The sequence below is a fragment of the Episyrphus balteatus genome, chromosome 3 (genome assembly GCF_945859705.1).
Source record: "Episyrphus balteatus chromosome 3, idEpiBalt1.1, whole genome shotgun sequence".
In the NCBI taxonomy this organism is placed as follows: Eukaryota; Metazoa; Arthropoda; class Insecta; order Diptera; family Syrphidae; genus Episyrphus; species Episyrphus balteatus.
Genome location: NC_079136.1, coordinates 95702210 through 95716164, shown reverse-complemented (window position 1 = coordinate 95716164; position 13955 = coordinate 95702210). Strand labels below are relative to the sequence as shown.

Sequence of the window (13955 nt, the reverse complement as noted above, 5' to 3'; positions counted from 1 at the left end):
CAAAAGTTAATAAAACCGCCCTTAGTCGGCTTCCTGTGCGTTGACTAGGAGCTCAACCGGAATAAACTATCGGCCGATAGAAAGTCTAAAGTGTGCGGGGGCTCTTAAATCGATTTTTTTGTATGGAATGCGATAAAAGATGCTACAGAGCCAGAATGCCCAATTCGATTGAGCAAGAAAATATAAGTGTCCTAAGTCCAACTCATGATGATTTCCTCCTACATATAAGAGGACCTACGACACATTGTTAAAGGCATGCAAAATGATGCTCGATTCTTGCAAGCATTATAGCTTTCACCTTTTGTTTATAGATACTTTTAAGCAAATAAGTCACAGCTCTTAAGAACCAATGATTATAACTTAGAAGATTCAATTTTTCAAGAATCTTGTTTCCTGTTATATGGCTACAATTATTGGTCCACACTATATTTTACGGCACTTTCTCAAGAGATTCAACAATAAATAAAAAACATCTAAATGCAACAACTCCATTTCTTTTATTTTGTTCTCAGCATAAATGTTTAAAGTTCTTAAATGAAAAAGTACAGATTTGTTTTTAACTTCGACTTCTTTTAATTATTATTATTTTTTTTTTAATAAAGGTAATTTAGACATTAAAATCTTCTTAGGCAGCTGAAGAAATGACATCAGTATAAAGCCTAACTTTAGTGGCAATGCTCATGTCAATATATTTATCACCAACCGAAACAATAAGTCCTCCAATGATGCTTGGATCAACACGGGTTGTAACTTGAAGGTTTTGATTTGGCTTCAAGAATGCCTGTAGTAAATAAAAATGTTAGAGAAACCTGACGATTATAAGGAGATTTGTCATTACCTTCAAGGCACTCTCGAGTTCCTTCCTCTGGGAACTCTCCAATGGCTTAGCACTAACAACCTCGCAAACAACATCACCACGATGGGCAGCCATTATGGTTTTGAATGCATTGATAACAGTGTCGAGTTTCTTCAAACGACCATTGTCAGCCATCAGACCAAGCAAGTTGCTTGTGGCTGGTGCCATACGCAACTTTTCGCAAGTTTCCCTCAAAGCAGTTCCGAGGGCTTTGCGATTAATGATTGGACTTTCTACGTATTCACGCATTTTGGGATCGCTTTTGATGCTTTCTTGGATCTTAATTACATCCTTTTCAACCTGATCCAATTGGTTCATTTTGGAAGCGGCTGTGTAAAGAGCGGTGGCATAACGACCCTCAAGACCGAAAACTTGGATTGGAAGTTTTACAGTTTGAGCAGAACTGCTCATGGAACGAACCTAATTGGAATAGAAATGAAGTTTATATAAAGAAATTTTCTTGATAACTGAAATAAATGAACAGGCACACACATTACATAACCAAAAGTTGGATAATGTGTTTGAAGAGATGGGTTTTTCAAGTTAAATGTGATTCAATTTATGTCTTTTTGTAGTTTAAACTAATTATGATATAATTATGAAACATGTTAACATAATCTTAATTTTACATACCAAAAGAGCTAACTTATTTACGGCTGCCATTTCGTGGGATAAAATATATTTTTCAGAGCTGAAATTCCAAATCGATGTTGGTGCGGTGCAGAGTGGTAGCCGTCGCTGTCAGTTGGTTATTTTATTTGTTGCAGTTGGTATAAGTGTTGAAGTGACATTTCAAAAATGGGGGTGATGTCAATGCTTTTAGTTGTTTTGATTCAAACATAGATGGCAGTCACTAATTGACCGTTAAAATAAAAATAATAGGGTAAGTTTAGAAGCACAAAAAAAAATTATTTTTGGAATATTGGATCGAAATAGAAACAGATTTCGCTCATATTTGTTTACTCACTCACTCATATAAGAAACCATGCTCGGAGATTAAGAAGAACCAAGACTCATTAGCTTATGGTCTAAAAAAACATGGGAAAGTATTAAAAGTTTAAACTTCCCCCAAAGTGATTTTACAAAGTTAAGAAAGATAAATCTGATGTCGATCTTTCAAGATTGGTCCTGATTAAGAGGTGGTTTTAGTGGTTAAGAGTCCCAAACTACTTGGTGTAGAATACTGCCAAGTGTCTTTTGAAGATTTCCTCCTGTCAAAAAAAAAAACCCACTCATGCTCTTTCTCTTATTTTTCAAAAAATAAAAAATAAAATATAATGTATGTTTATATTATATGGCTTGTTCACTGTGAACTCAAATCTGTAAACCAATACTAGTTTCGAGACTTTGGTTCGCAGATATGTATCCGCCTCCGAATTTAAGAACAAAAATATTTGGCTGCGAATAACTCAGCAGCCAGACCTCCCAGAATCTTTTAGTTTTCATTTATGAATAAGGTTTTAAGAGACCTTTCTTTTGATATCTCACTCGATGAATTTGAAGGAAATATTTTAAAATGCACTTCTTTTCTGCAAGGAGTTAACCTTGATTTTTTCCCGAAAATCTGAAAAAAATAAATTTGTAATTTTTTTACCTACATGCATAGACCTGCTCAGGGTTAACTTAAATCTGTAAACCAATAGTAGTTTCGAGACTTTGGTCAGAAGAATCTGCCTTCGTATTCAAGAAAAAAAAAAATGCGATGCGAATAACTCAGCAGCCACACCTCCAAGAATCTTTTGGTTTTCAGTTATGAATAAGGCTTTAAGAGACCTTTCTTTTGATATCGATGAATTTGGAGGAAATTTTTTAAAATGCCCTTTATTTTGGCAAAACATACCTAAACGCATAAGCCTGTTCAAGTGTTCACTTTGAACTGAAATGTGTAAACCAATACTATGTAGTTTAATTTTAAAAAAATTGGATGCGAATAACTCAGAAAACAAAAAAAACATATATACAGGGTGTCTCAGAATTTGGTAACTTGTTCATCCCAAATCTTTACGGTTTTCGATTTAATGCAGTTTTTGGGAAATTTCGATAAATCCCGACTTTGCAACAGTATTTTGCTTCCTCTGTTCATAATTGATTTTTGTTTTTTACAATTCTTTCACTATGGTGTGACCCTGGTTTATTATTTTGAAAACTTGCCGTGTTATTGATGTTTTCAAAAATGTATAAAAGTTTCCAAAGTTGATGTTAGAGCTAAAGATATTACAATTTAAAAGCAACAAAACAGGGCTTTTCAGAGAAAAATAACAAAGAAAAATAAACAAATTTTCTCGACTGTTGTTTGTTTATTACTTTTTGAATAAAAGCCTCGATTTTTGATTGTTATTTTGCTCTGAAAACCTCTGTTTTTTTCCATTCAAATTGTAATATCTTTCGTTCTAATTTCATCTTTGGAAACTTTTATACATTTTTGAAATCTGCAATAACACGGCAAGTTTTCAAAATAGTAAACCAGGGTCACACCATACAAATTTTTTTCAGGGTGTTGCTCTGAAATAAAAGTAAGAAATTGAGTTTTTATAAAACATGGAACTGTTAATTAATTTGCATCAAAATGGCGAATGAAATTAAAATATTTTGATTAATTAATTATTTCTTATTATTAGGCAATGTTTTAGTGAAAGAATTGTAAATTGTAACAAAAATCAATTATGAACGGAGGAAGCAAAATACTGTTGCAAAGTCGGGATTTATCGAAATTTCCCAAAAACTGCATTAAATCGAAAACCGTAAAGATTTGGGATGAACAAGTTACCAAATTCTGAGAGTCCTAAAGTTGGCCTATCAGCATACTTCGTATGATCCATTACTTTTGGGACACCCTGTATATGTCTCGTTTCGAGACTTTGTTCAGCAGATATCTGCCTCTGAATATTAGAAATGTATGTTTTTTGGATGCGAATAACTCGGCAACCATACCTCCAAGAAACCTTTTGTTTTCAGTGATGAATAGCTTAAACGAGACCTTTCTTCTGATGTCTCACACGATAAAATTGTAGGAAATTTTTTAAAATGCATATTTTTTTTTTGGGCGAGGGGTTACCTTTGTTTTTTTCTCGAACATCAAAAAGATAAAAAATACATATATTTTTTTTACCTAATCTTATTAAATAACTCAACTTTGCAATACTGAAAAATTGACGTTTTATATGATGCCAATAATTTTTGTTTATGAACGTTTGACAAGAATGATCGCTACCCATTTTTGCAGTGATGCGTTTATGAATTTACTCAATATTAACTAAAGACTTAATGAAAATCAAAAATGATATATGTATGCCCAACCTATCTGCGACATAATGTTAGCACCAATTAAATCTCAGAACACAGTTTAACAAACATTCATGACTTAAGAATTTAACGAGTACGGACAACAAGAGAACAAAAAACAATACAATGCAGAAAGTTCTCCTAACATCCTGTTATAATTACGGTGACCATATTCCTCGAAGCAAAACCCGGGACAGATTAAAAATTCGTTGGATCATTTTTAAAATATTGATTTTTCAAAAAAAAAGTATATAAAAATTTAATTTTTTTAAAGACTTTTCATAATTTTTCTTTATTTTTATATCAAGATTTAAACGATTTTATGGGAGCATTTTCGTTGAAATTATTTAAGTCGTTTACGAAATCAAGAAAGCAGTTTTATATAATGTTAATAACTTCTAAAAAAATATTTTTTCAATCAAAATCGTAAGAGCTGTTTCTTAACATTATAATTTTATTTTAAATGATTTGAAATTAAACAATTTTTAATTAAACTTTCAACATGTCCTTAAAAGTTTTGAAATTTTCCTGCGTTCTTTTTTAAAACTAAAGCCTAGTCTAGAGGCGAACCGAAAATGTTCGTATTAAACCAGCACAACAAAGTCGTAAGCGAAAATTTTGCTTTTCGTTGCATATCAGCAGCTTAACCAACGAAATTCTTACCTGATTTAGAATATTTGAAGATTTTTCAATCATTTATCACTCACATTTAACTGTCCAGGTAATTTTTTCTTGCTCCAAAAGAGTTTTTTGACTTTGAAGACTTTGGTTCAGCAGCGTCGTACTAGGCTTAATGCTTTTATCCGAAAAATTAGAAAAACTTTTAATTTCCAGCCAGTTTTTCTTGTTTGTCGTACAAAGTTTTTAAAATTTTGAATAAAACAAAATCAGAGAATGTGCAAAAACGGGACAATCACGGGACAAATTACAAAATACGGGACACTTATACGTCTCGGGTTTCTTAAATAAAAACCCGGGACAAGCTGTAGAAATACGGGACAGTCCCGGGTAAACCGGGACGGATGGTCACCGTAGTTATAATGCAAAAAGTAACTAAGACAAAATTTATTTTTTCCGAAAGAAGGATAAGTTTTATTAGTTTGAACTTTAAAAATTCCAACATTATAATTTGGTATACACGTTAACTTTTATAACTAAAGAGAACGCGTGTTTATATCTTGGTTTGCCTTTTTAAAATATTTTTCGGAAAAAAAGAAAAATATTTTACATTGTAGTTAATATAATATCCAATGTTGTTTTTTTTATTATTTGCTTAATTGAATTGCTTTACTTCAAGCTGCAATTTATTATTTGTTTTCTGCTCCCTCATCTGAATGAAATTTACAAAAAAATTAATTCTTGTATTTATGGAAATATAATATTAGATTAACCTTCTTCTTCCTCCACATTCTCTTCATCAAACATCTCGTCCCTGGAAAAAAAAATCAAACAGAAAATGATTAGAAAACGAATAAATTTCATATTGTTTTTGTTCTTACTCGTTGTCATCGTCATCATCGTCATTCTCATCTTCAGGCTCAACTTCAATGTCAGGTACCAGATAATACTGCAATGGATTTGGCCACAGATCGTCCTTGATGAGTTCAGCTATTTCATCATTCACCGGATCGCTGTTGTCAGTGAACCAGTCAAAGAATGTCTTGTATTCGGAATTCCTCTTCTTTTTGTTATTAAAAGGCTTTGATAGCAACTGCTTAAGTAGATTCTTGCCTTCCTTCCATTGAATTGATGTACTAGTTGATGATGGATGATCGCTATTTTCGGCAGCTAATAATTTATAATTGATTGTATTATTTAAATGAAGAATATAATATCTTTGTAAGGTATAGAAAAAGAATATTCGTGAGTTGTATTCTGAAAAAGTTTGGCAAATTGTTTTTGTTTGATTAAACACTTTCTGACCGTCACATTTTGGATTTAGTTGAAAATGAAACAGCTACAAAGAATATAAGTTTTTCTAAAAATAAAGTTCTTAACGAAGTTTTTACCATTTCCAAACACAGATCAAATTTTAGGATTGGGGGTATAACCAAAATCTAAGTACGCTAATGGCTCCTGATATCGAATTCAAAAGTCTGTTAACTTTAATTTTCAGCTAGCTATACACGGTTTTCCGGGAGTTAAATAAGTGAGTTTTTCAATTATTAAATTGAAACTTTTTTACATTCTAAATAAGAACTGATGCTGTCATTTTTTCTAAACCCGAACACCTGCATCTCAGCGATGCGATAAGTAGAACTTAAGATTATAAGATTTTTCAATTCAAGTAAACAAATCAAAAATTTAACACAAAATTCTCCCAGACATAGCCACTTAAACAACTTGTACCTTCAGTTCTAGCTACGGATACGGACGGATTAACTGATGACAAAGTCTGCAAACGAAATAAGAACAGTGAATTTTGGATCTGCAGGTGGAAGGCTAGTTCCCGAACAACATACAGTTGTAAAGCACATATACATAACTGCCATCTAAGACAAAACGACACGATAACGAATTGACGCTGGTTAAAGACAATGTACGGATGCGGATACCCAGATTATCGCAAACATAAGGAAATACTGTGGGGAGGTTCGACGCTGGAATTCTACAATCGCAATACATTACCAGCGACCAGGACCTTTTCTGACGTGTTTCGAATAACCTCTTAAGAATTCCTATATCGCTAGAAGAAAGTCTATAGAATCTGTGGCAACATATCAAATGCGCCATCAGAGATGCTGCTGTAGTGCTAGGTGTCACTAGACCACCATAATTAAACCCCTGGTTTGATTATGAATGCCGGTAAGCATATGCAGCAAGAGAAAGCTAACAAAGCGGGGGATAACCTGATTAGGATTATCTACCAGCTCATCTGCCGAATATGTATGTAGATGTAAAGTTGCGACACGATAAAAGCAGTTTTTACACAACTTTAATGAAAAGTTGAATATTTTTAATGTTCTGTTTTCTGAAAAAAGTTTAAAATGAAGTTCTGTATTGCACGTTACTTAGGTCATCACATTCGGAGGTTTTAAACTTTTTAAAAGCTTACTATAGCAGTCTTGTTTTTTACTGTTTCAAGCTTGTTAAAATATTTTTATATTTGTATTAATACATTTTAATTTGTTGTTAGCTAAAATTGTTATTATCAAAAATGGCCTATGGACGCTTGGGCCTCTACCCGATTTTATCGCTTTTACGATTAGAATCATAGAGATTATGAAGTAGGTTTTGAAATCTCATTATGTAAAGATTATTGCTTTTTTAAATAATTCTGAGATTTAAACTCGCAACGCACTTCTTTCTTCTATCTTGGAGACTAAAGTAATAATTAATTTGCGGCAATCGAGTTAAACTCTAAATTTCTTCTTTTTTTTTTTTGTAAAAATTAACTTATTGGTCTTTCTCAAAGTTTTTTACTTCCAATAAATTAGACTCATTAGATCAGTAATTCATAGTTAAGATCCTTTCGTACAATTGTTAATGATTTTTTTTTACTATGAGTAAATTAATTAAGTAAAATACTTAAGGTGAAGAAAAGTTTTTTTAACCCAAATATTCTGATCGACATTTTTTCTTTTTAATGAATCGACTCTTGTTTAGTAAAAATTTTAAAATGATGGATAACATCCATTTCCGATTCTGAATGAAAGCTCTTGGGAAATTTTTTTCGGGAGAAGGAATCCCCTTTAAAAAGCTTCCAAAAAATTTGCTCCCTTTCCATTTTTTCATCATTATCGAAAAAAGAACTTAATCAAAACGAAAAAGGGGTCAAAAGTCCACAGGCCGAAAGTCCATAATAGACTATTGGCTCACTAGTGTGGGTCATAGCTCTACAAATCAATTATGGACTTACAAGTGGGTCAAAAGTTCACACAAAATTCCTGTGGACTTTTGGCCCTTCGATTAAAAATTTATAACCAATTATGAAAACCAAAATTTATAAAGCGGCTGAACTCTCATCTTCTAAATTTCTTCGCAATATCTCTCCATAACATTTATAAAAAAAGTAAGCAAATATCTTTTAAATTCGAGTAAATCTCAGAAAATTACTTTAATAAGTATTCAAAACTTGAACACTCGTCAATTTTCGAAAATTTCATTAAATGTTCAATTGGTGCAATGAAATTAGTTCGAGTGAAATAAGACCAACTTTCAAAAATTGGTTTTCTTCAATTTTCAACATTTATACAATAATTTCAAAGGCTTTTTTAAACATTTGAATACATTAAATGAAAAAATCGCGTTTTGGCAATTGTATGATAAACCGAACACCAAAGATGCTCAGCTCATGTTATAACTCGGTAAATGCAATGCGGAAAAAAATTTGCGCGAATTTATATTTTCAAAATTGATTCTCCCGTGGACAAAATTTTGTACATCTTTTTCGACATTAGGGAGTTCTGGCTCACCCACCCAAGTGAATCAGTAGTCCATTATGGACTTTTGGCCCGATTTCACACATTCGCTATCTAGTTTCTCTTTCTATTTTGTATTTTATTTATTAGTGTAGGTTGTTGTGGGTTGTTGTCTTTGGCATTTTAGTTTGTAAATGCATTTTATTAGAATCATTGAGGGAAAAATCACAAGTGACATTTGGTTGCATTTTGTTGAAAAACCTGATCATATTTAATAATAATTTAATAATTTAAACTATATGCCTGTAAGAACTTAGTGGCCGATTTCATAAACATTTAACAAGCTTTTAAAATGACGTTTTTTTTGTATGGGACAAACGTCATTTTAGGACGTAAAAGCCTGATAAACATTTAAAATTGCTTTATAAAATTGGCTTTAGGGCTTTTAAATGCATACTGCACGGCACTAGTTAGAAGGAATAGAAAGATAAGAAAGAATTTTTTTTGGCACAGTGAATTGAGATTAAGAGTATTATTATTTCATATAATCCCACGGGTGGCTACAAAAGAATGCTGCCTAAGGTACGGCTCGAACTCGAACCCACACCTTCAGGTTAGCAGTCAAGCACTACATCCACTGCACCATTGCCACCCGGCAAATCAGGAAAAAAATCAAGGAACATTGTGAGACGTTAACTGATATTAAAAGAGTGATTAAATACCAGTTATTGATAGCTGCTTTTTTTTGTATGCTGCTCACTGCTCTTAAAAAATGTCTCTTTAGCACACCCCTATTGAGAATAAGGCTGAATTTAAAAAAAAAGCCAAAAATAAAATTTTTAAAAAATTAGTTTTTAAATTTTTAAAAATATAAAAAAAAAAATTTGAAAAATCAAAATGAACTTTTTGGAAGTTTTGGTTTTTGGTGTTGATTAGTAATTTTTACAAAATTGCATACCAATTTTGTTGAAGTTTGGGTTACAACCCAAGATCGCAAATTTTAAAATTAATGATGTCAATCGACTTGCCTTTCGCTATAATAAAACACGTATTTTTTTTTTAAATTCAATATCTTCATTATTTACTTAGTTATTTCAAAATTTAAGAAGTAAAAAAATAAGTTTAAATAATTTATTTTTGTGGATAAATGCAAAAATTGAAGCAAAAAACTATCCAATATTTAACCAGTAATATTAATTTCGTAGTTTTCAAAAAAAGCCGAACTTTCAACTTTAACTGCCAAATAAAAACTATCGGTGCAATTTATTAAAAATATGGTGTACTATTTCGATAAAGCAATATCTAAAAAATATGTTTTTGCAACTTTTGTGGGATTTTTGTTGGTTTGTAACAGATATGTCACATGGGGCTACAAGGGGCTAATCTTTTTTTGCAAAAAAAAATATTTATACAAAATTAATTTTTTTTTTTTTTCTAAAAATGCATCTTTAAACCCTTTGCCTATTAATTATTTGTTATTGCAATAACCAAAATTTGAAAATCATTGCATGAGCTTTTGCATTATGAGTAGTAGATACGACAAACAAAAAATTTAATATCTATATAAAAGTTAATACATATATACATAGTTGAAAAAAAACGCAGGATTTGTGAGGGTTTTCTCAATTTTTCTAGGAGCCTTAAGCTTAGAGCTATAAAATTAAATAACGGTAACACTGAAAGAGAATGATTATAATGGTTCTTTAATCTATGGAATATGTAAACATGTTTTTCATCTGAAAATTTGCTTTTCCAATCCAAATACAGTAGTCCCTCGATAATGTGAATTACCGATAATGCGAATTTCTCTAAAATGTGAATCGCCAAAAATTTTCATTGTCATCTCTATAATGTGAATTTCGAAAATTTTTAGACTCTATAGTGTGAATTTCCTTTGCAAAGCTTGCATGTTTTTCTCGTTCGTGCACGCAATTTTTGTATAGGTCTGAAAAATGCATAACTGTTATTTGTCTGGACATATCTTAAGATATATTGAATGCAGCTGCAGGCTGGAGATTTTTGTGCTAGCATTTTACATCTTTTTATGAAGTACGTTTACGTTTTTTTATGAAGAATTGATTTTAAAGATTCTTATGATTTTTTTTAAGTTTTTGAAATTTATTGTATTTTATTGATTTTTTTATGAATTCAATAAATGCTTAAAATGAGCTTAAAATAAATATTTTCTGTGATATTCATTGGTTATAAAGAATGTTTTAATCAGTTAAATGACTGTTGGAAAAAGTTCCAGTAATGTGAATCCCTCTTAAATCCGAAAAGGCCTTGTTTTAATTAGTTCACATTATCGAGGGACTACTGTACTAGTTTAATAAGACTTTTTGGTAAAACACATTGGTTTGTACGAGCATTTTTATCTTTTAGTTTTTTTTTACTAAAAAATGGACTTCAACTTTTGTACTCTCAGCTCAAAACATTACTTATACAATGTAATTACTATGTAGTTCAATCATAATTTTTTCGTTTTGGTGTGTATCTAGAAAATATCAAAACTTTTTCTCAAGATTTTTGTAATTTTTCGTGAAAAAAATTTAAAAAAAAAAAGTTACTCTGGGAACAAAGGGTTAATAAAATCAAATTGCATTGCTTGTTTTAGATCTCAATTTGATTTCAGATGTTTTTTTTTTCCTTTAAAACAGAATTTTTTTTTTCATATAAAGTACCTACCTATGTTCCAATTTTTTATATAAAAACTTTTAAAAATTTTAGTAACTTGAAGCCTTCTTTTTTGTAGAAGTTCGAGAGTACAATTTTCTCTATCTAGAAAGGTCCTAGAGATGGACACCCTAATGTACTCATAACTTAATTTTTCTGCCGTAATACATTTTGCATTATTCCTTATGATATTATAACATAAACAAATTGTTTCCGACTCTTTTTTAATCATACCTAAATGAAACATATAAGCGAATCTACCAATAACAAAAACTGAATCCCCCTCCAAAAAAAGAAAAAAAAAAAAACAAAAATTAAATACCTGCTGATAGAAAAAAATAATAATAATTTTAAAAGATAGGTAGGTATGTTGCAATTTCTAAAATCTGATGTTATTCATCTTTAAAATAATCATCAACTGTTTATATACACACAAATTCAATTCATATCGCAAAAAAAGTACAGTCGCCATCCCACGACTAAAATAATATGCATTACTTTCACGTTATAACAAAACAAGTCACGCTTTTAATTTTTGCGCAAAATAAAATAAAATCTTACCGCCAGAACCCAAATGGAACTCTTTAGTGAGGACTTTGTTCTCAAAATATGGATTCTCGTCAAAGTGGAAATTTATGCGATAGCCCGACTTTATGTCTTCAAACTCTTCCACTTCCAGTTTAGTCAACGAATGCAGACAATCCTCTTCCTCTTCGTCTAAGATCCCCGAAACTTGAGGGTGGTTGATGAACTGAAAAATAAATAAAAACACAAAAAGAAAAAAAAAAACATTTCAATAAATATCATGTCTGCATGCTAAAAACAAAAACGCATAAAAAATATGTAAGGAAAAATAAAAAATAAATTAAAACAAAAAAACGTGCGCAATAAATTTTCCACCCAAAGCCATCCTAACGGAAGCATGCGTGCAATGGCTGTTTTAGAGAAGTTGGAAGGAAGAATAATTTTTCAGAGAGACTTACCGCTGTAACCCAAAAGTTGGGAATACGCTTAACCAACTCGCTGCGCTTTTCGTAACATGGTTTGCGTAGTTTATTGTATTTTTGTTCGACTTTGAGAATTTCTTCGCTGGCTTTCTCGTTGAGGGCGTCAATTTCATTCTGACAAGCGTCAATCAATTCTAGTGCTTCTGATTCATCCTCGTTTGGTGTATCGTCTGCGGAGATTTTAGCGCGTTTTGCTGGTAGGCTAGACATATTTAGTTGGTTTAAATTGGATAAAATGGATGTTATATATATGTATAAATGCTTGTTGGCAATTAATTATGGATTTATTGCTAGGATTGAATTAAAATTTCCACAACTGTTGCAAAGAATAAAAATGCCGGTTCGGCTTCACTTTTTGATTTCCCGTATTTCTGCGAGGACGTCAAAACTTTTAACGATCGTTGAAAAATTTTTGCAAAGAAAATGGCCGGCCAGCTTGACGATAAGATGAATGCATTCAGACAAATTTTTCAAGTTTCAAGTGGGCACACAGTCGGTACAATTTTATTTGTAGTTCGAAGGAGGTTTTTTTTTTGCTCAAATTTAAATTAATGTTAGATGGAAATTGTTTTGCATTTTCAAAAATGCAAAAACATAGGCGCATATTTTCAGTCGGTGCTAGTTTTAAAAAATAAAGTCTACTCTAGTTTGTCAACTCATTTAATTCTAAACTTTCGTCTCCATCTTTTTCTGAGTTTTTAATGGTAGATTTACATAGTACATCTGCATTTCCAAATTTGCATTAAGAGGGGACACATTATTTAAGAACCAGACATTATGTTGGATAGAGCGAGAGTAGATGAAAATGCAGATATCCCAACTAGCACAACAGCTTCTATAAATCGAGATCTTGCAGGTACTACTTTTTATACAGCTTGTATTGAGCTTACTTCAGAATTTAATTGCTTATAGAAGTTCGAACTTGTTTAACAACTTCTAATAAGTTGTTTAAATACTGTTAAAGAAACTTAAATGAAAAAAAGCTTGTTTTCGGAAAAGCCTGTTTAATGAATTTATAGAAGCTTTATAGAAATTACCAAGTTTAAAATTTGATTTTTGGTTTTGATATTGAATAATCTAGCTGGGACACTTTTTGGATTTGACATTCAATAATTTAGCTCGGACATTTTCTGTTTTGACATTTCTGCTATTTGAACTGATTAAGTTTTTGACTTCATTAATTAATATACTACGATGGCCGAGTGGGTAGAGTGGCGGACTGCCACGAAGCAGATACGCAGTTCGATTTCTGGGTGTGGCAAAAAAATGATATACTTTTAAAATTATTATCAATACGTATACTAAAAACTAATGGAAAAATATATATAATTTCAGATCACAAGATAAAATTCATGATTTAAAATCAAATAAAAACCAGTTAAAAAAGAATTTTTTTTGTTTTTGTAGTTGTTTTTTTAATTTCGATAAGACATGTATTAAAGAGCTATACAAGCTCTTCCGAAGCTATCTGTCAAATCTCAAAGCTTCGGTACAGCTTCGGTAAAGCTTCGTTTAAAATTCTTATAGAGGATCAAACTTGTATAACGTTCTCCTTTTTCCATGCCCAACAACCTTACTAAAGTTTAAAAGAAGCTGAAATTTAGCTTTTGTAATACCTTAACCGAAGCTGAAATGTTAGTTGGGATATCTTCATAGATATATAGGAAGATTACCAACTAGAATAAAAGCTTCGGTAAATTGAAATCGCGCAGGATCTACTTTTTATACAGCTTGTCTTGAGCTTGCTTCAGAATTAATTTGCTTATTCGAAGTTCG

The 13955-nt window shown here is 31.3% G+C and overlaps 2 protein-coding genes across 2 annotated transcripts; both read right to left on the bottom strand.

Annotated features, from left to right (window-relative positions):
- Window positions 1–478: 478 nt before the first annotated feature.
- On the bottom strand, window positions 479–1646 carry LOC129914729 (ATP synthase subunit O, mitochondrial). Its single transcript, XM_055994082.1, has 3 exons — window positions 1490–1646; window positions 839–1276; window positions 479–781 (listed from the first exon to the last, which is right to left on the bottom strand). Exons 1-3 carry the CDS (start codon window positions 1517–1519, stop codon window positions 626–628), a joined length of 624 nt encoding a protein of 207 aa, XP_055850057.1. The 5' UTR covers window positions 1520–1646; the 3' UTR covers window positions 479–625.
- A 3556-nt stretch (window positions 1647–5202) lies between these two features.
- On the bottom strand, window positions 5203–12578 carry LOC129914723 (protein SET). The gene is made up of 5 exons (XM_055994075.1): window positions 12156–12578; window positions 11734–11923; window positions 5638–5926; window positions 5530–5570; window positions 5203–5468 (listed from the first exon to the last, which is right to left on the bottom strand). The coding sequence occupies exons 1-5, from the start codon at window positions 12387–12389 to the stop codon at window positions 5446–5448; spliced, it is 777 nt and encodes a 258-aa protein (XP_055850050.1). The 5' UTR covers window positions 12390–12578; the 3' UTR covers window positions 5203–5445.
- Between the last annotated feature and the right edge of the window lie 1377 nt (window positions 12579–13955).

Excerpts from the sequence above, each read along its gene's own strand:
- LOC129914729 (XM_055994082.1), bottom strand. The coding sequence starts at position 1,519 with ATGGCAGCCGTAAATAAGTTAGCTCTTTTG. Across the intron at positions 1,277-1,489 it reads TAAATAAGTTAGCTCTTTTG|GTTCGTTCCATGAGCAGTTC; the intron begins GTATGTAAAATT and ends TATTCCAATTAG. Across the intron at positions 782-838 it reads AACTCGAGAGTGCCTTGAAG|GCATTCTTGAAGCCAAATCA; the intron begins GTAATGACAAAT and ends TATTTACTACAG.
- LOC129914723 (XM_055994075.1), bottom strand. The coding sequence starts at position 12,389 with ATGTCTAGCCTACCAGCAAAACGCGCTAAAATCTCCGCAGACGATACA. Across the intron at positions 11,924-12,155 it reads CCAACTTTTGGGTTACAGCG|TTCATCAACCACCCTCAAGT; the intron begins GTAAGTCTCTCT and ends TTTATTTTTCAG. Across the intron at positions 5,571-5,637 it reads GATGATGACGATGACAACGA|GGACGAGATGTTTGATGAAG; the intron begins GTAAGAACAAAA and ends TTTTTTTTCCAG.